At 34.8% G+C, this 26,748-nt stretch overlaps 1 protein-coding gene across 1 annotated transcript in view; it reads right to left on the reverse strand.

Moving 5' to 3' along the window:
• LOC125650225 (cleavage and polyadenylation specificity factor subunit 2-like) overlaps window positions 1–26,748 on the reverse strand; it is a 118,476-nt gene that overhangs the window by 88,556 nt on the left and 3,172 nt on the right. Inside the window, exons 6-9 of the mRNA XM_048878340.2 lie at window positions 26,020–26,135; window positions 24,340–24,428; window positions 23,201–23,299; window positions 22,070–22,192 (exon numbers count right to left, since the gene is read on the reverse strand). Of these exons, the coding sequence (XP_048734297.1) occupies window positions 22,070–22,192; window positions 23,201–23,299; window positions 24,340–24,428; window positions 26,020–26,135 (427 nt within the window). The remainder of the gene's footprint in view (window positions 1–22,069; window positions 22,193–23,200; window positions 23,300–24,339; window positions 24,429–26,019; window positions 26,136–26,748) is intronic.

The raw sequence follows: 26,748 nt of genomic DNA on the forward strand, positions 1-26,748 counted from the left end.
AAAACCCTTTACTGAAAACTATGAAAATTAAAATAAAACCCTTCACTGGAAAGTATGGAAATTAAAACAAAACTCTTTCCTGTAAATTATGGAAATTAAAATAAACACTTTATTGAAAACTATGGAAATTAAAATAATTAAATTTTTTCCTGTAAATTATGGAAATTAAAATACACACTTTATTGAAAACTATGGAAATTAAAATAAAACTCTTTACAGAAAACTATGGAAATTAAAATAAACACTTCAATGAAAACTATAGAAATTAAAATAAAACTCTTTTCTGAAAACAATATGGAAATTAAAATAAAACCCTTTAGAGAAAACTATGGAAATTAAAATAAAACCCTTTACTGAAAACTATGGAAATTAAAATAAAACCCTTTACTGAAAACTATGGAAATTAAATTAAAACAAAAGGCCCATGGGCCACATCGCTCACCTGAGTCACCTTGGCTCATATTTAAAGATTTTTCCTATATATTCGCATGTAAAACTTTGATCCCTATTGTGGACCCAACCTACTCCCGGGGGCCATGATTTTTACAAAATTGAATCTTCAATGTCTGAATGCATTCATGTAAATTTCCATTTTCCTGGTCCAGTAGTTTTTGAGAAGATTTTTAAAGATTTTCCCTATATAATTGTATATAAGACTTTTATCCACTATTGTGGCCCCATCCTACCCCCAGGGGCCATGATTTTAACAAACTTGAATCTGCACTATGTCAGGAGCTTTCATGTAAATTTCAGCTCTTCTGGCCCAATGGTTCTTGAGAAGAAGGTTTTAAAATGAGCCCACCCAATTTTTGTATTTTTGCGATTATCTCCCATTTAAAGGGGGCATGGCCCTTCATTTGAACAAATTTGAAATCGCTTCACACAAGAATGTTTTGGGTCAAGTTTGGTTGTAATTGGCACAGTGGTTCTGGAGAAGAAGTCGAAAATGTAAAAAGTTTACAGACGGACGGACACAGACGACGGACAACAGGCGATCAGAAAAGATCACTTGCTAAAAACTTTACCTTCCAACAAAGAATGTTTTTGCAATTTCATTTCTAAAAACTATAATGCATATCAATTCTGAAAATAAAAGATACCTCGATCTTCAGCAGCAGGTTAAATTATTTTACCTGAACAAGTAAGCTAAATATTGTACATGGTGGACTGTTATGATTTGTTTAATGTGGACTGATTCTGGGAAGGGGCTGTAATTACTGTCTTCAAGTTCTCTCAAGTCTGACAGGTGAAATGCTTGAAGATAATGCAGTTAACAATCAATGGAATAAACATAAGAAAGCTGGCTTCATCATTCCTGAGAATTATTCTTCTAATATTTGTAGACCTGGTAAAAATCATACAAATCTTGCATAGCTAACACAGTGTTGTAAAACGGAGAAGCTCAAAAGACTAATGGAAGTGACACCAGCACAACCGTGAAGTTTCTGGATGAATGATTATACTCTACCGATAACAATTTCCACAATATACAAACTTTTCTTTATGAAAAATGACTTTCAGATATGAGCTATGCCACTTTTCAGAATAACAAAACCTCCAAAATAAAGAATTTTGTTATTCTGCTATAAATTATTTACTAAAGAAGCTAGCACACACACACGCAGAGAAAAACATGTCTGATGGGTCATTCATACCTGTTTAATAAGAATGGATACTTTAATACCAAACTAAAGGGGGGGGGGGGTGTAATGGTGCCTGTTTTCAAGATATAAATCTTGATCTCTCAAAACAAGATGTGGGGTATTTTAAGTAACGTAAAATGATTCCAGCTGGATTTGAACACACCATCATACCAAAATCAATACTCATTCCATTTCAGGGGTCATGAATTCAAAGTCTTTTCATTCTTTACAACATACAGCATTTTGTCACAATGCACTAACTTATATGCGATAGTCTTAGATCCAAACCAGGAGATTGGTCACCAAAATGCAGGTCATTTCTGGTCGATTTTTTATCGAAAGTTTTTAGTCAGTTAGAATGTATGATTTTACTTATTTTACTCCCATTTTTAACCCCAAGTTGACTGGAGGTACAAGAGAGAGAGGGGGGGGGGGGGCCTAAATGCCTTTTCAAAAACAAGATGTAGTACATGAGCACATTCAAAGCAATTATTTACTTTATCAACCAAATAATTATAGCCATGTAGTGAACAAGCACAAGCCTCTGATCAGCTGATAACCCATACCCGCCTAATCTGGACAATCAAACTAACACTTGGGCTCAGCTTCCTCGCCAAATGGCTTCTTTAATCATTTCAAATTTTGGTCTTAATGAGGGGATCTGGAAGATTTTCGACTCCCAACAGGAGACTTTTTTTCAAGCTAAAATTTTGGAGTCTAGTCTCCTAACGATGAGGGAGATATCACATGTAAATGCACTAGAGGGGCGAGGAAGATTTAACTAGATAGAAAAGCATCAGCATTTTTTAACTTATTAAGCTCTATAGCTACCTAAGGCAGGGCTGTGACTGATTCCTCCGAAATCAGAGGAAAACTGGTCAAAAATGAGGGAAAACACGTACCTCACCCTACCTGGAAAAATATCACTTTCTGTCACTTTAAATCAAAACCAGAGTGTCCATTTCTTCGAAAATTGAGCCACTCAGAGGATTTCTTCTGAAAAGAGGCAAAATCACACCCCTGCAGTAAGAATATGAACCCTTTATTCAGGAGTAGGGAATTCCCCAATTTTGGTAGAGGGTCATGATACATAGAAGATGGCTTTTGAAAATTAGATGCATTTCCACTACATGTCCACTTGGGCCCCACCCTTAAGTATGAACCCCTGTTTTAGCGTTAGGGACTTCCACAACTTTAGTAGTCAGCTACCTGCTTCTTATAACCATGCACACAGTATTTCTTCAAAATGCATGGAAATAAAAAGTTAAAATGTATTTTCACTACAAACCCATTTGGGCCACATCAGAAAGACTGAACCCTTGGCCCTTACGTAAAGGATTCTGGTAGACGGCTACATAAGTTTTAATAACCATGCATAATGTATTTCTTTAAAATACACAGAAGTAAAGATACCAAAGCACTAGAAACCATCCACAATACGTCCGTCACAAGCTTTAATAATGTATGGTGTTTTTCTTAAGGAGTTTTATTTTCTTACATTGATTTGAGCGAACATGGCCAAAATGCCATGAGTTGTTCAACTTTATTTAAGATAGCATCGGCCATCATCTAGCTGTATGTGACATAGTTTCTTTTGCATCGAATGAATAAAAAGTCCTAGCTTAAAAACTTAGACAGGAGGTAAATACACAAATCAAGAGCTCTGTGCATAAAAAAGATCCCCAAAATTGACTAAGTTCAACAACCTGTAATTTTTCAAAGCATCAAAGAAAATAAGAAAATTGTTGGGAATCAAATTCCTTGCAATACCCATTCAAATTGTTTACAAAGGCCTTTGCTTGAAACCTGAGAGGAGTTCAATGGACAAACCACGTAGTATTTCCTCAAAACTGACTATAAGTTCAGCAACAATCTGTTATTTTCTCCCCCCCAAAAAAAACAACAACAAAAAAAAAAACAAATAGAGAAAGAAAATCAAAATCACATGCACATCTTGAACACCCATACAAACACTCTGTAAAATAAGAATGTCCTCACTTGAAAACTGGGGGAGAAGTTACACTGACAAGTTATGTACCTTCCATATTTAGCATTAAATTTCAAATAAAGTGGCAAATCTTTTGTAAGAAAGACAAAGAACCTACACAGCGAGTGTCAACTTGATATGTGACAGAGAAATAAAAATAGAAACAGAATGGGACATACTGTACCTCTGTTGTTCTGGAAAAGAACATTTTGGAAAAAAAGAAACAGAATCTGACATACTAAACTTTTCTACAGTCAAACCTTGATGCGTCAAACTCAATGGGGTCAAGAAAAAAATTTGAAATATCTAAAGGTTCAAGATTCTGATGTTAAAATACACAAAGAAAATGTAGTTAGGACTTCTAACTCACTTGGACATACCAATGGTATTCGAGATATCGATGTTCAAGATACTGAAGTTCAACTGTAGACCTATATGTATATAAAACTTGTGGCTTCACAGGTCATGAAGTAAATTAAACAAAACTCGAAACTCCGCTACATGAGTATGTAGAGAAAAACTTAATCAGAAAAGCTCACTTGAGCCTAAGAGCTATTTGGCATGCTAATGTAGCCATTGTTACAATAAGAACACAAAACATAGGAATCCCTTACATTTTCTGTCATTTCTGATCAGAAACCTCTTCTGTTCTGGCCTTAGTTTCAAACAAACTTTGTGTTATACAAACTGAGATATGGGAGATATGAGATTGATGTCATATTTATTCATTATCTTCACCTTTCATTGATTAATGTTCGTTATCGTCACCTTTCCTTGATCACTGTTCATTATCTTCACCTTTCATTGATCACTGTTCGTTATCTTCACCTTTCATTGATCACTGTTCATTATCTTCACCTTTCATTGATTAATGTTCGTTATCTTCACCTTTCATTGATCACTGTTCGTTATCTTCACCTTTCATTGATCACTGTTCGTTATCTTCACCTTTCATTGATCACTGTTCATTATCTTCACCTTTCATTGATCACTGTTCATTATCTTCACCTTTCATTGATCACTGTTCATTATCTTCACCTTTCATTGATCACTGTTTGTTATCTTCACCTTTCATTGATCACTGTTCATTATGTTTACCTTTTCATATATACATTAAAGGATATTAACAATCAAAGACTATATTTTCTACCATGATTCGTTCTGACTAAAAAAAATAACCTTAATTAACCTACAATGAAACACATGCTAGTGTGATAAAAAAAACCATACATATAACGGGAGTTGTGAACTTCGGGTTCAGCATCAAAAGATACCAGATAATAATCTACACTGAATAAATAATTCTACTATAGAACAAAAACACCTTTCTTCAGATCTAACAGTAGGTATATAATATGTTGCAAACAGCATCTAAGGATTCAGCATCTGCCTTTCAACTTTGAAACATTGAACCCTCCCCCCTGCCCTGCAACACTGGTGACAATGCAGTATATCTATCGCACTGCATTTATCTCAGAATGTTGGGATAAACAATTATCTTCACAAATCATGATAGAAGCAAGAGTATTCAGCAGACTGAGGAAATTCATTGTTGATAGAGCTGTCATCATCTCATTTCTTCATCAGCAGGATCTATCTGATAAAGCAGGCTTACTCTTCTACTCACAACCAGGTGGTAAATTGATAATGTAAAGTTTAAGCAGGTGTTTAAAAGGTGAGATAAAGTTTGGAAAATAAATATATACCAGTGTAGTTTTAGAGTTGGAAAAACAGAGAAAACATTGTAGTTGGATCTAAAATCTGTAAAGAAAAATGTGTTTCTGATGCCTCTTGAACCGATCAATTTCTTATTATCACGATAATGTAAATTAAAAGTCATTACGCCCACCCCCTCGGTAATGCTATTAGCATAACAATAATGCACCAGAGTCGTGTTATTGTCGTGTTATTGAGGAAGATGATTCTCTAATCCAGTACAGTCAACTTTTGCACAAATCTCAATATTAGCAGACAAAAATACCACACTGTTTTAAGAAGCTTATTTGGAGACAATAATTCCTTGGTTAAACCACACAGTGTACACACAGTTCAAAAATATTTTAAATCACAAAAATATATTTTGGATGGAAGTACACAAATCTAGCTGTGAGAAAACACATCAGATTTGCAAAAAAAACATTATATACTGATCAATTGACTAATGGATTGAATTGTCCTTATTAAGAATAGGTAGGACAATGACATCGAAAGATTGTGTCGATGAATTTTTCTCATCCTTGGTAAAATCTTAGTATAGGGGACCCTCAATACAAATATGTCCAAATTAAGTGAGGCTTCTTGTGACTGTAGGGAGTTATAGACATGGAAAAGTTACCTTCCCTGAATAAAAATTAAATATGCAACGTACACCATAAGGTTGGTGCTCAGGACCATTGCAATGAAGGTTCATAAATGTGCCAACGCCTGCCACGACATGGGACTGTCGTATTTTAAGGTCATATCCAAAAGACCTGAAGCTAACCAATAACTACCTATTTTTCCACCTTACGTTTGACATAGCAGTGGTACGACTGGGACCCTTAACTCATGACCTTCCCATTTGATACCACTCTATAACCACTGCTCTACCGCAACCACTTAATTTTGTGGCAGTCTGCAGAAAATGATACTTTGATTAGTACATTCGTGTACATCTACTTTGTTACCCTCCTTTCTGATCAGCAAACAATGACAATTACAGCAATAGTACTGTAACCAAGGGAGGAATGACAATTACAGCAATAGTACTGTAACCAAGGGAGGAATGACAATTACAGCAATAGTACTGTAACCAAGGGAGGAATGACAATTACAGCAATAGTACTGTAACCAAGGGAGGAATGACAATTACAGCAATAGTACTATAACCAAGGGAGGAATGACAATTACAGCAATAGTACTGTAACCAAGGGAGGAGTTTTGAACAATGATACATAGAGAAGCACAAACGAAGACCTCAATCAACACAGCAGATATAAAAACAGATCAGGTTTGAATTTCCACTAAGCTAAATCATATTAACCTAAAATTTATACATGTTGTAACTTCAAAGTCCACATAGTTTATTAGTATATTGATTAACAATCGCAGTGCGAAAGTTCAAAACTGACTCCATTTTTAATCTAATCTCTGTTATAAATATTAAAATGCTAATTCAAAAGAAAAAACAATTTTATCCTTAGAATTAGTAATCATGATGTTATTCTTTTAAAAACAACCACCCTATCTGAGAGCATAATCATTTAAGTAATACACACCTTAGAAAATCACAGCATCATGTGAGATAATATGCCAATTAAATTCTCAGAAGTGGGTAATTGTTAAAATTATGATATTCATTAAAAAATATTGCAGTGAAAACAAGAGAACTTTGCTTCAATAAAAATGCTGACCCGATAAAGAGAATATTGTAAAATTTGTGCACCAAAGAGAGTCAATGACATAAGTTTGATTCCACCCCCCACCCCCATGCACCTCCAATATTCCTTTGTTAAATACACATTTGTCAATATCAAACAACATTAAAGATTTATCATTTAAACAAGAAAGGTTTTAAAAATTGAAATACAGTAAAATCTCATTATCTTGAACTTGATGAGACCGAAAAAAACCTTCGAGATATACGAAGATTCAAGATATTGAAGGTAAAATACTTAAAGAAGTGATTGGAACTTCTGAATCATTTCAACATATCTATGGTATTCGAGATATCTGTGTCCGAGATACCTAAGTTCAACTGTATTGAAAAGGATCAACTTTAAACATAGAATCCCTGTAAAATCCTGAAAACTATGGGTTATATATGCAAGTCAGGGGAAATTTCATGTCTCAAGACACAGGAGGAGACATTCCAAATAACCAGTCATTTGAGTCATAACCTTTGACCTTGTGACTAGAAAACCAATGGGGGTCATCCACTCTTTTGAAGGTACCAGTACTTCAATTTTGATGTCTGACAAGTAAAGGGTTTTCAAGATATTGAACAGAAAATACCTTACTGTGTCTAGTTTTACCTTTGACCTTGTGAGCTCAAAATCAATAGGGGTCATCTACTCTTTCGGAGAAACCAGCATAAAAAATTTAAGGTCTGTCAAGCAAATTTAAAGGATCTTATGATATTGAGCATGCAGACAACACTTGGTCTATCGACTAACGGATGCAAACGGATAAGCTCCCTTATCAAGAGGGGCATAAAAATTATCAAAATTTGATTAATATTAAAAATTCAAATCACCTACTACTTGCATAAAAATACAAGATGTGTTTGTGAAACACTGATGCCCCTAGACTACAACAGAGTGGAACCAGGTCAAAGATCAATGGTAGGGTCACAAGGTCAAAGATTTTGGTGTCAATGGAAAGGTCTTGCCACAAGAAATAAACATATGAAATATGAAAGCTCTACCTATTATGGTGTAAAAGACATGACCAAGGATAAAGTTTTTTGCCACAGACATACAAGGCAAAAATCTTCAATTCTGGGGGCATAAAAATCCTATTTTGTGTTACTGAAGATTAGCAGAGTATATACATTTTGAGTGATGTTGATGACTGGTCATGTACATTTCATTGTGTAGGAGCACAGAAAGGAACAGACCTATCAGAGACAGGGTTTACATTTCTTACCAGTAAACCATTCAAAACACACAGATGACTCTGACTAATTGACAAAACAGGGAAGGTTTATCAAGCCAACACTGACCAACTGGCAGGTGGTCTCAGAAAATAAAATGTCAAAGAAACTTATTTTCCTTTCACTACTAATTAGTGGAATTGAGTCATCCAGGACCAAAAAATGAAACTAATATCTGACGACCGTTTTGAGTGCCTCAGTAGAAATGGACTACATATAATACATAGGCAAAGTTGATGAAATTTAGATCATTGCTAACAAGTCCAAAGCTGCAATTATCCTAATCATCAGAGAAGACCTTGCATTCACCCTGGTTCAGCTTGACGGGATGACAGACAGTGATGAGTTTTTATTTTTGGAATTTCTGCTGCCAAAGACCAAATCAGTCATTGTTAGAATGTGCTAATAGGCCCCTAACACAGTCAAACATCCTTCAGAGATTGGAGACAATTCTCATACAAATGCGCCAAGACTGTGACATAGTTTTCTTGGTGATTTCTGCATCTTGAATACCAGCAATCAACATTAACATGCATACAATAAAGTCATTAAAATGAACCCACTCATATTACTGATAAATCTAAACTCTGACAGATCATACTCCACTTATAATACTGAAAACAATATGTCCATTTTCTTACTTACTGCACGGGAAAATAAACCAAAACTTTTTTGAAAACTATAATGTCTAACTGAGATCTACAAAGAATTATGACAAAGATATAAATTTTCACTCATTTTTTCACAGAAGCTGATTGATGTAAATGGTTTTATGCAAACAATCTTAACAGATCATGATGCGTTTTAAGAGAAAAGTTTTATGAACATCTTAGACAAGGTTACACTGGTGAAAGAAATCAGAATAAATCTGCAATTCCCACCCTTGATCTTTCTCTCATATAGGTAAATCAAATATTGACAGTGACCCTGACCTATGACCTCTTGACCCAGGAATCCATTGACAGTCCCCCATTTCTTCACAGTCTCCAGCAATTATTAATATTGAAAAGAAAAAATACAATAACACTTTTTAAATGGTGTCATCAACACAGTGTTTATTAAATTCTATATTTGTGACCTTGACCTATGACCTTTTGATTATAAAGACTTTCTGACCACTGAAGCAACAAATACACAACCAATGTCTGAAATAGCATTCTAGCTATACTAGGTACTCTGTGTATATTTTCTCCTACTTTGTTGGGGATAACAATATAGATTTTGATGCACAAAAGTAGCAAAATTATTTACCTATTTCCTCAGTAACAGAATTCTAAGGATAAATTCATTTAGTATTCAGGTTGATTAATTCAGACAGATTGTATCAATCATTCCAAACTATGGCCTTGTTTATTACATCTTTGCTGTTTGGTAGTGTTAGTGTTTCCAAATTTATATAAACTGTCAGAAACAGCTTATGTAATTGCTTAAGTTGTCAGACTGTCTATTCCATCGGTGACTATCAAGTTAACAAAGACCAAGAGACTTCACAAAACGGAGTCTCCAGGGTCCAACTTATCGCTCGATTACAATTCCTTGTGCGGCCACACTTGTGAGGATATCCTGTAATGGATAAGGATTTTTGGTTGTATGTATAGTTTCAAAACAGTAGCAGTCAAAATAATGAGCTATGAAGATTACTGGGAAACACATTACATAAAATCAATCAATGCTGGATCTCATAATTCTGGCCCAGCTGCCTTAAGTTCAAAAATTTCATTATAGTCATTGTCTACCACTAACAGGGCCATCACTCCCCTCTATAGTCATTGTCTACCACTAACAGGGCCATCACTCCCCTCTAAGTTACACTGAGTATCTGACCTTATATTCTCAATGACAAAATGTCACCTATTTTATGATCAAAATTTCTAAAATGAATTTAAAAATTGAAAATATATTGTACAATGTAAACTGGCTGGGAAAAATTTATAAATAGTCAAGAACTGAATAAAAATATAATTGTTAAAATGGTTGTTTTGTTATTCTTGTGTTTTAAACTTTATTTGGATAGAGAAGACAGTCAACTCAATTCATCAATAAACAACGATGATTAAAAAAGACCCAGTAAATTAATATCAAACTTGTGTTTGTTATGGGGGTAGTATTGGCAGGTTAAAAGTTTGACAATGTCTCCATGTAAGAAGTCTGGTGAGATGACAGGTTGAAAGTTTGACGAGCTGACAGGTTGAAAATTTGACGAGATGACAGGTTGAAAGTTTGATGAGATGTTTGACAAGTTGACAGGTTGAAAGTTTGATGAGATGACAGGTTGAAAGTTTGACGAGATGACATGTTGAAAGTTTGACGAGTTGACAAGTTGAAAGTTTGACGAGATGACAAGTTGAAAATTTTATGAGATGACAGGTTGAAAGTTTGACAACTTAACAGTTTGAAAGTTTGACGAGATGATAGGTTGAAAGTTTGACGAGTTGACGGGTTGAAAGTTTGATGAGATGACAGGTTGAAAGTTTGACGAGATGACAGGTTGAAAATTTGACGAGATGACAGGTTGAAAGTTTGATGAGATGTTTGACAAGTTGACAGGTTGAAAGATTGACGAGTTGACAGGTTGAAAGTTTGATGAGATGAAAGCTATAGGTTGAAAAGTTTGACAAGTTAACGGGTTGAAAGTTTGACGAGATGACAGGTTGAAAGTTTGATGAGATGACAGGTTGAAAGTTTGACAAGTTAATGGGTTGAAAGTTTGATGAGATGACAGGTTGAAAGTTTGATGAGATGACATGTTGAAAGTTTGACGAGTTGACAAGTTGAAAGTTTGACGAGATGACAAGTTGAAAATTTTATGAGATGACAGGTTGAAAGTTTGACAACTTAACAGTTTGAAAGTTTGACGAGATGATAGGTTGAAAGTTTGACGAGTTGACGGGTTGAAAGTTTGATGAGATGACAGGTTGAAAGTTTGACGAGATGACAGGTTGAAAATTTGACGAGATGACAGGTTGAAAGTTTGATGAGATGTTTGACAAGTTGACAGGTTGAAAGTTTGATGAGATGACAGGTTGAAAGTTTGATAAGATGACAGGTTGAAAGTTTGACAAGTTATGGGTTGAAAGTTTGACGAGATGACAGGTTGAAAGTTTGACGAGATGACATGTTGAAATTTTGACGAGTTGACAAGTTGAAAGTTTGACGATATGACAAGTTGAGAATTTTATGAGATGACAGGTTGAAAGTTTGACAAGTTAACAGTTTGAAAATTTGACGAGATGACAGGTTGAAAGTTTGACGAGTTGACAGGTTGAAAGTTTGATGAGATGACAGGTTGAAAGTTTGACGAAATGACAGGTTGAAAGATTGACGAGTTGACAAGTTGAAAGTTCGATGAGATGACAGTTATAGGTTGAAAGTTTGACAAGTTAACGGGTTGAAAGTTTGACGAGATGACAGGTTGAAAGTTTGATGAGATGACAGGTTGAAAGTTTGACAAGTTAATGGGTTGAAAGTTTGACGAGATGACAGGTTGAAAGTTTGACGAGTTGACAAGTTGAAAGTTTGACGAGATGACAAGTTGAAAATTTTATGAGATGACAGGTTGAAAGTTTGACAACTTAACAGTTTGAAAGTTTGACGAGATGATAGGTTGAAAGTTTGACGAGTTGACGGGTTGAAAGTTTGATGAGATGACAGGTTGAAAGTTTGACGAGATGACAGGTTGAAAGTTTGACGAGTTGACAAGTTGAAAGTTTGACGAGATGACAGCTATAGGTTGAAAGTTTGACAAGTTAACGGGTTGAAAGTTTGACGAGATGACAGGTTGAAAGTTTAACGAGATGACAGGTTGAAAGTTTATTTCTTAAATAACTTTGGCACAATTGAGTTACCTGAGTAGCTTAATTACATAAATTAAATTACCTTCATCATTGTCTGGGGTCCCACTTCATAGCTATCTCACATGTGCTAACTAGATCATTTATTGATGTACTCTCTCATTGTTATCATATTGTCCACTGGTAGTTTTGATAACAAAAAAAAAACCAAGGAAATGAAAAAAAAAAAAAAAAAGAAGAAATTCTTAATCATCTGAATCTATTTTATTCCAATGATTGGATGCAAAGTGCAAACCATTCCTTAATTTTGTGTAAATAAATGGCTGTCATGTCAGCCATGTTCCATTCCTCAAATTCATGAGCATTTCAACCTCATCAATATTTCCCCTTTTAAAGAGTAAATAACGAAAACATGGGGGTAATTTCAACATAAACAGCTTTCACTGATTACGCAAATCACCCCGAGCTTCCACTTCCTATAAATGCTAGTATAATTATCTACACATTTATTCCTTAAGTGTTCCTCAATCTTCTGAAAAAGTACAGAGCCCCACAGATCAGACTCATTCAAGACAAAAAACAAACTCATGATTTGCCTTTTAGTTCATTCATACAGCAGCAGTAATTGTATACTGATCATGATACTGCGAATGTGTAGAAAACGGATCACTTAGTAGCAAAAAATTCCATACGTCTGTCAATAAATCGTCAACCTCCTTACCAGACCTTTCTGACGAGCCTTAGTATACCTACTTAAGTCACCATCGGACTCCCCAGTATAAACTGCATGAAAATTCTAATTATTTGGGGGCATTAAAAGGGGATTATAATGAAAGCAGAGGATGACAAATTGACTATTTCCTATGAATTATTAGCAACCCTAGACACCACATTGCAATTAACAGCAATTATCTCGGAGGGCCTTGAACTTTGCCTCCTCAGCTGCTTTAATGATGTTAATAACTTTCAAAGTACGGAGTGAAATGGTTACTGAAGCAGGTGAGTGCTAGTACTTCCAATGACAAAGTCCCTGCTCTCGTTTTGTTCATACATCGATTATTGTAAAATATCTATGGTCTTTGTCATTTCAATGAAATCTGCCTTCCATTTTTTTCCCTGCATATGGTAACTTTAGTGAACAAAGCCAGGAGCACATAAATGAGGTCTGTGAATAATTTATATATTAAAAAAGTTATACATAATTTCTCAGAATTTGTTGGTCTTGCATGTCTTTTATCATGGTAGCTAGCTACTTGAACCTGATCAGGAAAAGCCATTCAATGAATGCCTTGTAGGTTAACAGAGTCTGTACAATTGACATTTTAAATGCTATTAGATGGAATAACAGGTATAGTCTGGGGATGATTTCCCTAGTCTAACAATATTCCAAACTCAGGTAAACGCTCAGTTTCCTGGGTCCTTTACAGAGTAAAACTGCATACTGCTCAAAATCCATAAAATGCATAGTTCGAGCAAACGAACATACTGCTCAAATACTGTATAAACTAACCGTATAGGGCAATTCTTTTATCCTGCTTATTCTGTGATACCCATAATACATTATAAATTACAAGTAACACCCTGTCAATCTTACTTCATCGAAGACAGTCTGAAATCGTAAACTTCAGAACAAAGAATGCCAACAGCTTACTTCAGGCAGAGGACGACATGGTTATACACTTTATAAATTGTATTTAAAAAAATCCAATATCCTTTCTCTAAAATTTAAATTTACTGAAGAATTTAAAGTACACCCCCAGAGAAATTTGCATCCATTCGAATTAATTTGATGCTACGTTGCAAGACACCTGCCCCCCCCCCCCCCCCCCCTCCCCTTCCCTCTAATCCAGTTTCAGAAAAGAATGTCAAAATGAAAGCTGTATTGAAATAATGGAAAAAAGATGGAAAAAGGACAAAACATAAAAATTAAAGACAAACAGTAAGAAAAACTAGTCAGAAAATTATTGCAGTGGAACAATCTCATTAGGGAGAGGGCTAAAATAGGCCGTGCCTGCTGCCCAATCTCATTCATTCTGTGAATAAAATATTGTTTATTAAATTAAATTTTAAACAAGATGTGTTTGTGAAACACAAATGCCCCTAATAATGGCCAATTCCGAAGATGGTCAAGGTCACAATGACAAATATCTTGGTACCAGTAGAAAGATCTTGTCACAAGAAATGTTCATGTGCAATATGAAAGATGTAATATTTACCATTTAGAAGTTATGACCAATGTCAATTTTTTTAAAAAGTAGGTCAGATGTCAAGGTCAAAAGGTTTAGTACCCACGGAAAGGTCGTATCACAAGGAATACTCATGTGAAATATCAAAGCTCTATCACTTACTGTTCAAAAGTTATTAGCAAGGTTAAAGTTTTTAAAAAGTAGGTCAAACTCCAAGGTCAAGGTCACAGGGTCAAAAATGTTGATACCCACGGAAAGGTCGTGTCTCAAGGAATACTCCTGTGAAATATCAAAGCTCTAGCACTTACTGTTCAAAAGTTATTAGCAAGGTTAAAGTTTCAGACAAAATGACAGAATTACAGATTTACAGAATTACAGAATTAAAGAATGACAGACAGGACAAAAACAATATGCTCCCCGATCTTCGATCTCAGGGGGAAAAAAAACAAAGTTGAACGTTATATACTGTAGACGTATCTGATATTTGGTGTTGGATTACATTTCACTATTTTCACGTCTGGCAGAAAATAATGACATTAAATCTAACACACATTTTTAATTTCAAAATATCTTTATTTAATGTTAGAAATCTATGTCTCTTATTTGTCGTCCATAAGTATATCCACGGCCTTCTTTAGGTTATATAAAACCGTATACCACGCCATGAATTTGTTTTTCACAGATTTCAATTTACTGCTAACAGGAAGTTATGTGTGTAATGTTCTTTCATACAGTTGGGGGGATGGTTAAATATTTTTGTATATAGTTATTTTGTACCACGTCAAGAAAATACTTGTCCTGATGTGTCCTATGAACATCGAGCAGGGTGAAGACATCAGCCATGTTTCTATTGGTCTTTGCGAATTTTATTGACAAACAGAATATTGTTAGACAATAAAATAATTTCAACATGGTAAAGCAATTTAATGACCCAAGGTGTCAACGTCAGCACATTTCATAGATCAAATGATATATACATGACATGTATATTGCAACAGTGTAATAATTTAAGCAAGTTAGGGTTGTAGATAAGCAACATTGTTTATACTTGGTATGCATAATATGTATTCTGTAAGTGATCTCAAACAACGAATTAATCCACATGAAATCATGTTCACTTCAAAAACAATAAATTTTTCCCCATTGAAATTAAATACATCTACAGTATAGGTTTGCACACTTGATACACAAACATATGTCTGTTTAGTGAGTACATATTGATGTGAGTGGATCCAACATATTTTTAAATTTACTTTCATTAAAAACCTTGTTCCATTGATATGTTGTTGGTCACTGGTCTACACTTAGTTTCGATTCTCAGCTTGAAAGTGAGCTCTTATGATGCCTCAAAACGGGAAATCGAGAATGATAACCATGAAACAGTTTTCTTTAGCTAGTAGTAACTGTGCTTCAATTTGTTTGATTTTCATATCATTCATAATCTGGATAAGAAAGAGTGTGTATATTGATTTCACAGGAGAAATAACTACTACTACAATCTGCCTCCTACAGCCTTTAAATGCAAGGTACTTTCCCTACTGTTGAGCCAATGAACAGGACGTTTGCAACATATATATTCCTAACAAAGTCAAAGACTTTGTCAAGTACAGAATAAGTCAGAATAAAAACTTCACCATCCTTCTACATAGCTCAACAAGCGAAAGACAAATACTTGTTGCCTCTAAACAACATCACATGTACTCTGAAAATAAATGGAATGAAAGTTCATGGCAAAATACAGCAATTAACCTCAGCACCTGAATAAAAGACAGGTGCTCCACAATCTGATGCCAATTCACCACTTCATTCATTATCATTCCATAAAGTTAAAAAAAATTTAATTCTTCATAATGCATAGTATCCCAAAAGCGAGTTATTTGTTTGATGCAAGTTTTTCCGTGAAGCATATAAGGACACCCTGCTTTCTGTGAGGAGGTGATAACTTGCAAATAACAAGTCATTCACAAAGTTTGAGGGGTGTCACTCTCCAGTGGAGGCGAGCGGTGAACTAAGATAATATGCACCAAATTTAACTCCTGCTGATCCCCCATTTTTAACCATGATTTACCATGTGAAAAAAGATAAAGGGAAGTAGAGGGTTACAGTGCCTAGTGTGTGGGATAAACACTCGCAACAGGAAACTCCATTAAGTGAAATCCAAAAACATTTGGAAAATATGCTATGAAAATTCTTACACAGATGAAGCAACTTGAAAATAATAATTTCCAATTCTCATTACTTTACTGCACGTACATAAGATAATAATTTCCAATTCTCATTTCTTCACTACACGTACATGAGCTTCCAGTTAAACATAAGTGAGACTCTATATTTGAGATCAACTTTGACAATTTTATTGAAAACGAGCAATTGATATTGAACTAATTGATGCAAGTAACAAAAATTATTACCAGAACTAAATTTTCGCATTTTTTTGTAAGACAGAAATATCCTAAGAGAGAGATTTTGTATGTGAGAGAAAGAGGGACATTCCATGTATACTCATAATTTGTTACAGATACATATAACTAAGATACAGAGACAAGAAATTCTTTACTCTTAAGTTTACTCTTGATGACAAAGACTCCATTGACAATGAAGGCGTCTCAGCAGAACGTGACTCTCTATTTTTTTGGGAAAAAAGTTACACAATAAATTATTCAATCTTCATTTCTATCATGCAGTGTGGCTCACAGTGAGCATTGAAACCGAGACATCTTCAGTCCAAGTCTTCCAGTGAGCATTGAGACAGCCGAGATCACCAGAAGAGAAGCATTGAGAGAGCAGAGCTTACAATAAGAGAGGCATTGAGACAGCAGAGTTCACCAAAGGAGAAGTATTGAGACAGCAGAGCTCTACAGAAGAGAAGCATTGAGACACTGGAGCTCACAAGAAGAGATGCATTGAGACAGCAGATCTCACCAGAAGCATTGAGACACCAGAGCTCACCAGAAGCATTGAAACACCAGAGCTCACCAGAGGAGAAGTATTGAGACACCAGAGCTCATCAGATGAGAAGCATTGAGACACCAGAGCTCACCAGAAGCATTGAGACAGCAGAGCTCACCAGAGGAGAAGTATTGAGACAGCAGAGCTCACCAGGAGGAAGGCATTGAAACACCAGAGCTCATCAGAAGAGAAGCATTGAGACACCAGAGCTCACCAGAAGCATTGATACACCAGAACTCACCAGAAGCACTGAGACAGCAGAGCTCACCAGAGGAGAGGTATTGAGACAGCAGAGCTCACCAGAGGAGAAGTATTGAGACACCAGAGCTCACCAGAGGAGAAGTATTGAGACACCAGAGCTCAATAGAAGAGAAGCAGTGAAACTGATATATATGTAGGTTGTACACCAGTAATTTTCTCAAGAAAAAAGAAGATATACGTACATGTTGAATCTTTGTCACACAGTATTTATACATGGGGGGGGGGGGGGGGGGGGGGGGTTATTAGACTACAATCTGAATTCCAAGCACCTACTTGTGTTTGAGGTAAACAAATGCAAATGCTGGATGGCCATGTGTTTTTACTAAAAAGAAAAAGTTGATGAAGAGTTATTTAACAAGTTGTGAATTTGAATATTTTTCCAGAAGAGTTGTGTGTTCTTAAAGTTAAGCACTTATAGTGATATAGCAGAATTCAACATCAACATTTTTAATATCAAGGCCACATCCTGTAAGAAACAAACTAAAACAACTTTTTCTGCTTATTATTAAAAGGTCAAAGTCAAGGTCACAAGCATTTTAATAATAACAAGGTCAGAAAATTTGGTATCATTGAAAGGTGTTGTCAAAACCAATTCATATACTAATTATCAAAGTATAGCAGTAACTGATGAAAAGTCAGATCAAAAACCTCACAAAGATCTTAGCACATACTATAGCATGTTGATTGATTGATTGATTGATTATACATTGTTTAAAGTCCCACTAGAGAATCTTTCACTCATATGGAGACATTACGACTGCTGGTGAAGGGCTGCAAAATTTAGGCCTATGCTCAGCTCTTACGGTCTTTGAGCAGGGAGGGATCTTTTTCGTGCCACACCTGCTGTGACAAGGAACCTCAGGTTTTGCGGTCTCATCTGAAGGACCGCCCCATTTAGTCGCCCTTACGACAGGCAAGGGGTATTGAGGACCTATTCAAAACCCAGATCCCCACGGGATTATAGCATGTTGAAGAATGGCATGGCATTGTGACAGCATGAATATTTGATTGAATCACCAGGTACCCTGACTATCAAATCTGTTTTTGGAAAACATCAATTCATAAACACATGTCAGACAACTGTATTGATTTTCTGAGTAAACGATCATAAAACTACCATTACCAAATCACTATAATCAACCCATGAAAATCATCATTTACTAACTTTTGAAGATTAAGTACGGGTATCATATTCAGATGAGAAATCACACATTCAAAATCTGGACTAATTCCAAAATTGATTTGGAAACATGACACAAGACTGGTAAAGTTTTACTGAATATTCCTCATAATGGCCACTGCAGAATCGACAATTATGAATAATATTGACTTCTACATAAAAATGTTGGGGATCATTAACTACCAAATTTGATTTCCAGACTTCAGCAAAACCAAGAGAGGAAAAATTTCAATAATTTCATTGATAGAACTTGCATAAATCACCTGTCCTCCATACTTCTTTAAGGCCAACATTTTTTTTAGGTTCACAAACTCTTCAATCAAAATTATCATTTATCAGGGAAAAAATGAATTGAAATTTTTTTTGTTTCTTTTATTTTCTTTATATGCCAATTAGCGATATGACCATTGCTACGAATTCATTTTCCAATACATAACATAAGATTTTAACCTCCAAGAATTACTTCGAGGGAGATATCACTCAACATTCATTTAGAAGGAGATTGTGCGATGACCTAACTTCAATCTATCTATACCCCCCGCCCCTCCCTATCCCATACATGGGAAAAAAGGGCAAAGTCAATATAGACAAATTTAATCATTAATTCTCTCTAATTTCAATGCAAGACCCAGCACTCAAATACAAAATAGGACAAAAAAAATTTTTGCTATTTCTATCTTGAAAATTTGTCAGAATACTAAAAACATTCTCACTGCATGTTTAGGAAATCATTAAATCTGCTAAATCAAAAAGCGAAGTCGTTGACACAGCAAAGGGCCATTACCCAAATGGATGGTTTGAATGTTTGGCCATTTTACTTGAATTCATATGATCAGTTAATTAAAATCTCAACATAAATATTTGGATTAGAAAATCCAGCATTCCCTATACATCACTCAATGAACTAGTAAAATTGCTCACTGAACTAGTGTTTCTCTCGATGAAATTTCTTGAACCCATTTCTTCTCTCCCTAAAAGATATTTCTCGTCATAACAAGTTACAATGTAGATTTTTAGATAATGGAACTCCTGCATTTAAAAAACAGGTTCTTTGCATAACCCAATGAAGACAAAAAATATCAGCGAAATTCAAACAAGAGGCCAGGACATTATCCATCACCCGAGTACCATGCAACAACTCGTCAATACACAGTACAGTAAGTCCAGTACAGTACAATCAAACAAAGTGTGAAATACCTAATCTTTCTTTTTTCAAAATGTAAGCATTCTTAGCTTTTTGCAATATCCACAAGTAAAAGAGCATTTTTTTTTAAAAAGTGATATGCAGTATTTTCACTTTATGGTTACTGCTCCCTGAAGCCTCAGGGGCCATGAATATCGCAATCTTCATATCCACACATACAGTATTTTGTCACAATGCACTAAAGTAAACGGTATGATTAGCGAGATAAAGTGAATCGGTATGATTAGCGAGATAAAGTGAATCGTAACACATTAATCTCCTCCAGAACCCTGCAGAGATAGGGAACAGCACAATTTGGAAACAGGGCTAATTGCTCTTCATGCATAAAGTATTCATTCACAACTCACAGAAGCTGGAGTACAGAAGACAATTTTTAAATGCATTTTCACTATATTCCCATTATGCCCCCCACCTTAAAGCCTGAACCCCTGCTCCAGGGGTAGGGAATTTCACAATTTTGGTAGACAACTATACGACTTTTATAAACATGTATACAGTTTTACTTCACAATACATAGACATAATGAAGAAGATATCAAATTCATATTATGTACCCATTTGGGCCTCAACCTAGACTTTTTCTACTGACCCAAACGTCATGAATTTCACACATTCAGTAAATGGATCCATGTTCTCCATAACGGTTACCATATGATACATATATTTTTTCTTCAAGGTGTGCAGGGTTAAAAAATATTAAAAGAATGCAATTTTACTGTGTGTGCCATAATGCCCCACCCTGGCACCAGAACCCTTAATTCTAGGGCCATGAATTTTCTGGTAGAGCTATCCTTGCAAGTAAAGGACAAATTTCAAACTGCCTAATTTTTAAAGATTTTTAGAACACCCCCCCCCCCCCTTTGCACCAGAACCCTTGACCCTGTACCCATGAATTTCCCAATTTTGGAAAAGGCTTTGTAAAGTCGCACCCTAGCACCAGAACCCCTAATTCTGGGACATAAATTTCACATTTCTGGTAGAGATATCCTTGCTGATCATGACTACACACACGCTTTGTCTGCTTGATGTCCTTGAGTAGAGATTTAAAAGATAGCATAACTTTCCATGGTTTTGACTGATCCCTTCAGCCCCAGGGATGCAGTGTCCACAAAATTCTAATTTTGTTTTGTTCCCTGTACTCTTGAGAGGTTCCATACCAAATTTCATGAAAAATGGCCATGTATTTAGACAGAATAAATTGATCAGGTTCAAATGTTAACATAGGACAGACAACTACCAATTGCAATAATCACCTCACCTAACTAACCAGAAGCAACAGACTTAATGGGTGGTTAAGCTCGTTAGCAGGAGTCTCCCATGAAATCAAGAGGTTTAACATGTATAGGAGTAAGAAATTAAAATGGGACTTTTTTCCAGGTGTTCAACATTTAAAATACAACATATTTCTGCACGAAACACCAACAACAGAGTCAGTGAAAACTACAGCCTCAGCCTCAAAATGCAGCAGCAATGGACAAGGCAAGACTTGAACCACTGACCGAAACAATATATATTAAGCACAAATAATTTGTTCTAAACTTCATTACTATTGCAACAGTAATCAAGTCAAGAGCAGATTTATTGAGAGTTGTTTCACTTTTCGTAAAAGCACCTGCAAGAAACAGAAAGCAATAAATCAAGGATTCTGGGTTGGGTTTTTTTGCAATGCTCTGGTCATCAGTTTATGTAAGCCAATTTTCTGCCAGATAAATTGGGCAAATCTTCAACTGCAGAGACAATTTATCAATTCATCTTTTACAAATGTACTTCAATTTAACACCAATTTCATCCTAAGGCAGCATGACCAAAAACCCTGAGCCTTGATAAAATCAATACTTATTATATTGTCCTTCTTTTTGGACACTTCCTTTGCAAGACAATTGCCAAAGATCACATCATTCAACAGACATAATTAACGAGAGAAAACCTACAGCCACCACTGCAGGACTCGACTTGGAAATGTCAGTATGGGGGAATAATTAATTCTCTCTCACCTAAAGTCAGTTTGTTAGTTCTTACCATTTTATCACTCTTACTGGTTGTAAGTACGAGAATTACAGCAATTCCAAAACACATTCTGTATCATTCATGTCCTCATGAAATAAACTTCACACACACACATTTTATGAATGAAATACCAATCTACATGACAATGAATGAAATTGCTGAATGAAAGGGTTGGTTTCCTTCTTTGTACTCTTTAATTTTTCAGACAAGTTAGTAACTATGTACAGACCTTGGGCTCAGGGATCCGTGCCAGCTCAGCTAAGTTGTGACACAGCTTGACATGTTTGAAGTGGAAGGGGTTGTTTCGCGCCTCCTCAAATGACCTCATGATTTTATCACTCATCCACTCTACCTGAAGATCAAAGAACAAGCTATAACAATCTACAATACTTCACTTAACATGATGAAACATATTACATAACAATCTACAATACTTCACTTAACATGATGAAACATAACAATCTACAATACTTCACTTAACATGATGAAACATATTACATAACAATCTACAATACTTCACTTAAGATGATGAAGCATAACAATCTACAATACTTCACTTAACATGATGAAACATAACAATCTACAATACTTCACTTAACATGATGAAACATATTACATAACAATCTACAATACTACACTTAACATGATGAAACATAACAATCTACAATACTTCACTTAACATGATGAAGCATAACAATCTACAATACTTCACTTAACATGATGAAACATATTACATAACAATCTACAATACTTCACTTAACATGATGAAACATAACAATCTACAATACTTCACTTAACATGATAAAACATAACAATCTACAATACTCCACTTAACATGATGAAACATAACAATCTACAATACTCCACTTAACATGATGAAACATATTACATAACAATCTACAATACTTCACTTAACATGATGAAACATAACAATCTACAATACTACACTTAACATGATGAAACATAACAATCTACAATACTCCACTTAACAAAAGGTGATTAAATATACAACAAAATCATGCATCTTTGAAAATAACAAGACGTATGTTTCATTTGAGTATTAAATGTACAGCAAAACACACTTATCGTGAAGTGCTGGGGATGAACAATTTAGATTCGTTATAAAAGTAAATCGCTATATCCAGTAAGTTCATAAAATGTTTATGAACAAAAGGAATGAAAATCACTTCATTGTAAGCACAATTTTATTATAAAAGTAATTTGCTACATCCATTAAGTTCATAAAATGTTTTTAAACTATGGAAGTGAAAATAATTTCGCTGTAAGCACAAATTCAATATAAGCGTGTTCACTGTAACCATGTTTTACTGTATACTCATCATTATAAATGGAACAGAACCTGAGATTTAGCAAACTCCACCACGTTAAAGCTGACATTATTGAGCAAGGCGAGGGAATACGGTGACAGACCCGATTCCGAATTTCTCCACATCTGGTCCTACAATTAAAAAGTTCATGTATTCAACAGTAATAACTTATAAGTGAGTTTTCAATAAAAGCTTTTAAAATCAAATAAAGGAACTGTAGTCCACAATGATCATAAAAAATATTTCTAAAGCAGGGCTAAAAATAATTATGTATATTAACTGATCACTTGGTAATCAACTAAAATTTCGCTCCAAATCATCACTACATCTGATAGTGCATCATTTCAGACTGCACAAAAAAACAATTCACACACACCCTTTAATTTCAACGCCCCTGAAAAGTAGTAATGTGTTACATGATATATATAAAGAATATAGAAGCACATCTTGAAATTATACACAAACTTACATCAAACTTAACCAACACCACATTTCATCCGATGATCATGACATACCTCTCTCAGTGATTTAACACTCCCAATAATACTACAGTACTTTACTAAATTTGTAATTCTGTTATTGTTTACATTAGTAGGTGTTACGAAGATGTATGTTTTCACATGACTGCCTTCAATGTTTACATTAATCACAAGTGCTCTCTAAGATTTCTATTTTGGACCCATCATTTATATCCCAGTATCTTTGGACCCATCATTTATATTCTAGTGCCTTTGGACTCATCATTTATATCCCAGTGCCTTTGGACCCATCATTTATATCCCAGTGTCTTTTGGACCCATCATTTATATCCCAGTGTCTTTGGACCCATTATTTATATCCCAGTGTCTTTGGACCCATCATTTATATTCTAGTGTCTTTGGACCCATCATTTATACCCCAGTGTCTTTGGACCCATCATTTATATCCCAGTGTCTTTGGACCCATCATTTATATCCCAGTGTCTTTGGACCCATCTTTTATATCCTAGTGCCTCTGGACCCATCATTTATATCCCAGTGTCTCTTGGACCCATCATTTATATCCCAGTGTCTTTGGACCCATCATTTATATTCTAGTGTCTTTGGACCCATCTTTTATATCCCAGTGTCTTTGGACCCATCTTTTATATCCCAGTGTCTTTGGACCCATCATTTATATCCCAGTGTCTTACCAACAGTTGAGCCAGCTCCAGCATTCTACCAGCAGTATCCACGGCAACTAAAACATTCCCATCATTCCTCATTGTCTGCAGAATTGTCGCTGTTAATGAAAACACAAATGATTTTGTTTTCTTTTTAAATGTATCTTAACTTTTTACATTCTGATTAATGATTATTGAAATCTTTATTATGTTAAACATAGACTGTGCATGTCATAAATTCAGTCAGTTGAAAAAAATACATGAGTATGTGCAAGAAAAATTACTTAGGCCTTTTATTTTTATTGAGTTGGTTTACGGATCCGCTGCACTGATTTTTTGGGATGTTGGAAAAAAAATAAAATGGTTTTTCACTCCTTTTTATATTTCCAACACCGTAATATTTCCTTTTCACACAAAAAAAAGAAAGAAAGAAAAAAAAAGAAATAGATTCCACTGGACTGGATATTTGGACAGACGCCTCCGTCGAAATCTCAGGACAGTCCATAATATTCATGTGTCATATGTGGAATATCAGTCAACTTCAGCCGGTGCTAACAATTATTCTGCACCTTAGTAACAATGCTTTTTGCTTCCAATAAGTTATCTGTTTATGAAACTAACTTCTGATTAGCATTAGTTATGCATTGCATACTGCTTAGATATGTAAATCCCAAAATAAAAACAAACACTTGTTTTCAGATGGCATCCATGACGTATGTTGGGTTGCACTAATCACCTAAAACAAGTATAACCCTACCTGACCTTACCATGCATACATTTTGTGGAGGATACACTTTTAAATTCTTATTAATGAATTTTAAAGAAATAATTAATATGTGTAATTCTATATATATGGAAGGATGTTGAAAACATATTTAACATTATTGAATTCATTCATTGTATAAAATTTGTTGACTACCATTTAACAATGAATTCATCTGACCTATATAAAATTCAGAATTTTTGAATAAATGTTTATAGGGTTCATGAATTTTATTTATAACTTTACTTGACTTCATAAATAAGACTTTAAAACTAAAAAGTAAATTTTTAGACAAAATATATATTTGGCAAGGTCAGTCAGGATTTCAGTACTTCAGGTGATTAGTGCATCCCTATATACGTCATGGATGCCATCTTTTGAATGGAAAAACGATGTGGTTCTTTTATTTTGGGATTTACATAACTAAACAGTAAACAATGGACATTTGATAATGATAGAAAGAAAAAAATAATATTTTTGAAGGAAACAGCATTATTGACAAGGTGCACAATAGTCACTATATACCACTGTCTGAAGTTGACTGTGAAAGAATATTAAAGTTGATGATAAAACATTGACCTCAAATCAAGTTCATTTTTATTACTTAACATATTGTCATTTTTTTAAATTTTTTTTTTTTACCTCCTTCAAACGGATTTGAAAATTTTGAAATCCGTAAACCAATTTAAAAAAAAAATTGGCCTTATGGCAGAATTTTTTACCAAAAAAATTCTTCAAATACCACTCATAGCAAGATAGGCACAATTGATATTCTCATGTGCACAACTAAACTTCAAAGTTTCAGTCTAAAACTTTGATTGTGGCTAGTGCATATATAAATATACAATAATAAATATAACATGTCTGAATAACACTGAAAACTTTTCTTGATCATGCCCCCCCCCCCCCCCCCCCCCCCCCCCCCCCCCCCCCTTTTGAATCCTTACTCAGTAACTGTTCATCCCGAGCTCTTCGTCGAGATTGGACATATGTAGCATTGAAAGCATCAGTGATCATTAAAGATGGTCTTGAAAGATTCTCCAACACACACCCATTCAAATGTCTAAAAGAAAAGCATAATTATCATTGTCAGCATAAAATTTATATGAAGGGAGATTACTCTGATTAGCAATAAGTTACAATTCTTTCAAACCCAATTGTGAAATTTTTCTATAAAAATAAACAAGAAAAGTGAGAAATTGATAAAATACAGCCTGTTTATAATGGACATGGTTATATCTAAATTCCAGGTTAAAAACATGAAAACCATTTGCCACGGTTTAGTGAGTTTTATTTCATTAAGGATATGACTTCATAGATGGATAGAAAAATACTATGAAATTTATATGAAGGGAGATTACTCTCATTAGCAATAAGTTACAATTCTTTCAAACCCAATTGTGAAATTTTTCTATAAAAATAAACAAGAAAAGTGAGAAATTGATAAAATACAACCTGTTTATAATGGACATGGTTATATCTAAATTCCAGGTTAAAAACATGAAAACCATTTGCCACGGTTTAGTGAGTTTTATTTCATTAAGGATATGACTTCATAGATGGATAGAAAAATTCTATGATATTCAACAAGAGCCTTCAGAGTTCACAAACTTCTGCTACGGCTCTTCATCTCTCATTTGTTTGCTGTTCTAAAGGCAAAATTCTACCACGGTTAT

This window comes from Ostrea edulis, chromosome 5, assembly GCF_947568905.1.
Source record: "Ostrea edulis chromosome 5, xbOstEdul1.1, whole genome shotgun sequence".
In the NCBI taxonomy this organism is placed as follows: Eukaryota; Metazoa; Mollusca; class Bivalvia; order Ostreida; family Ostreidae; genus Ostrea; species Ostrea edulis.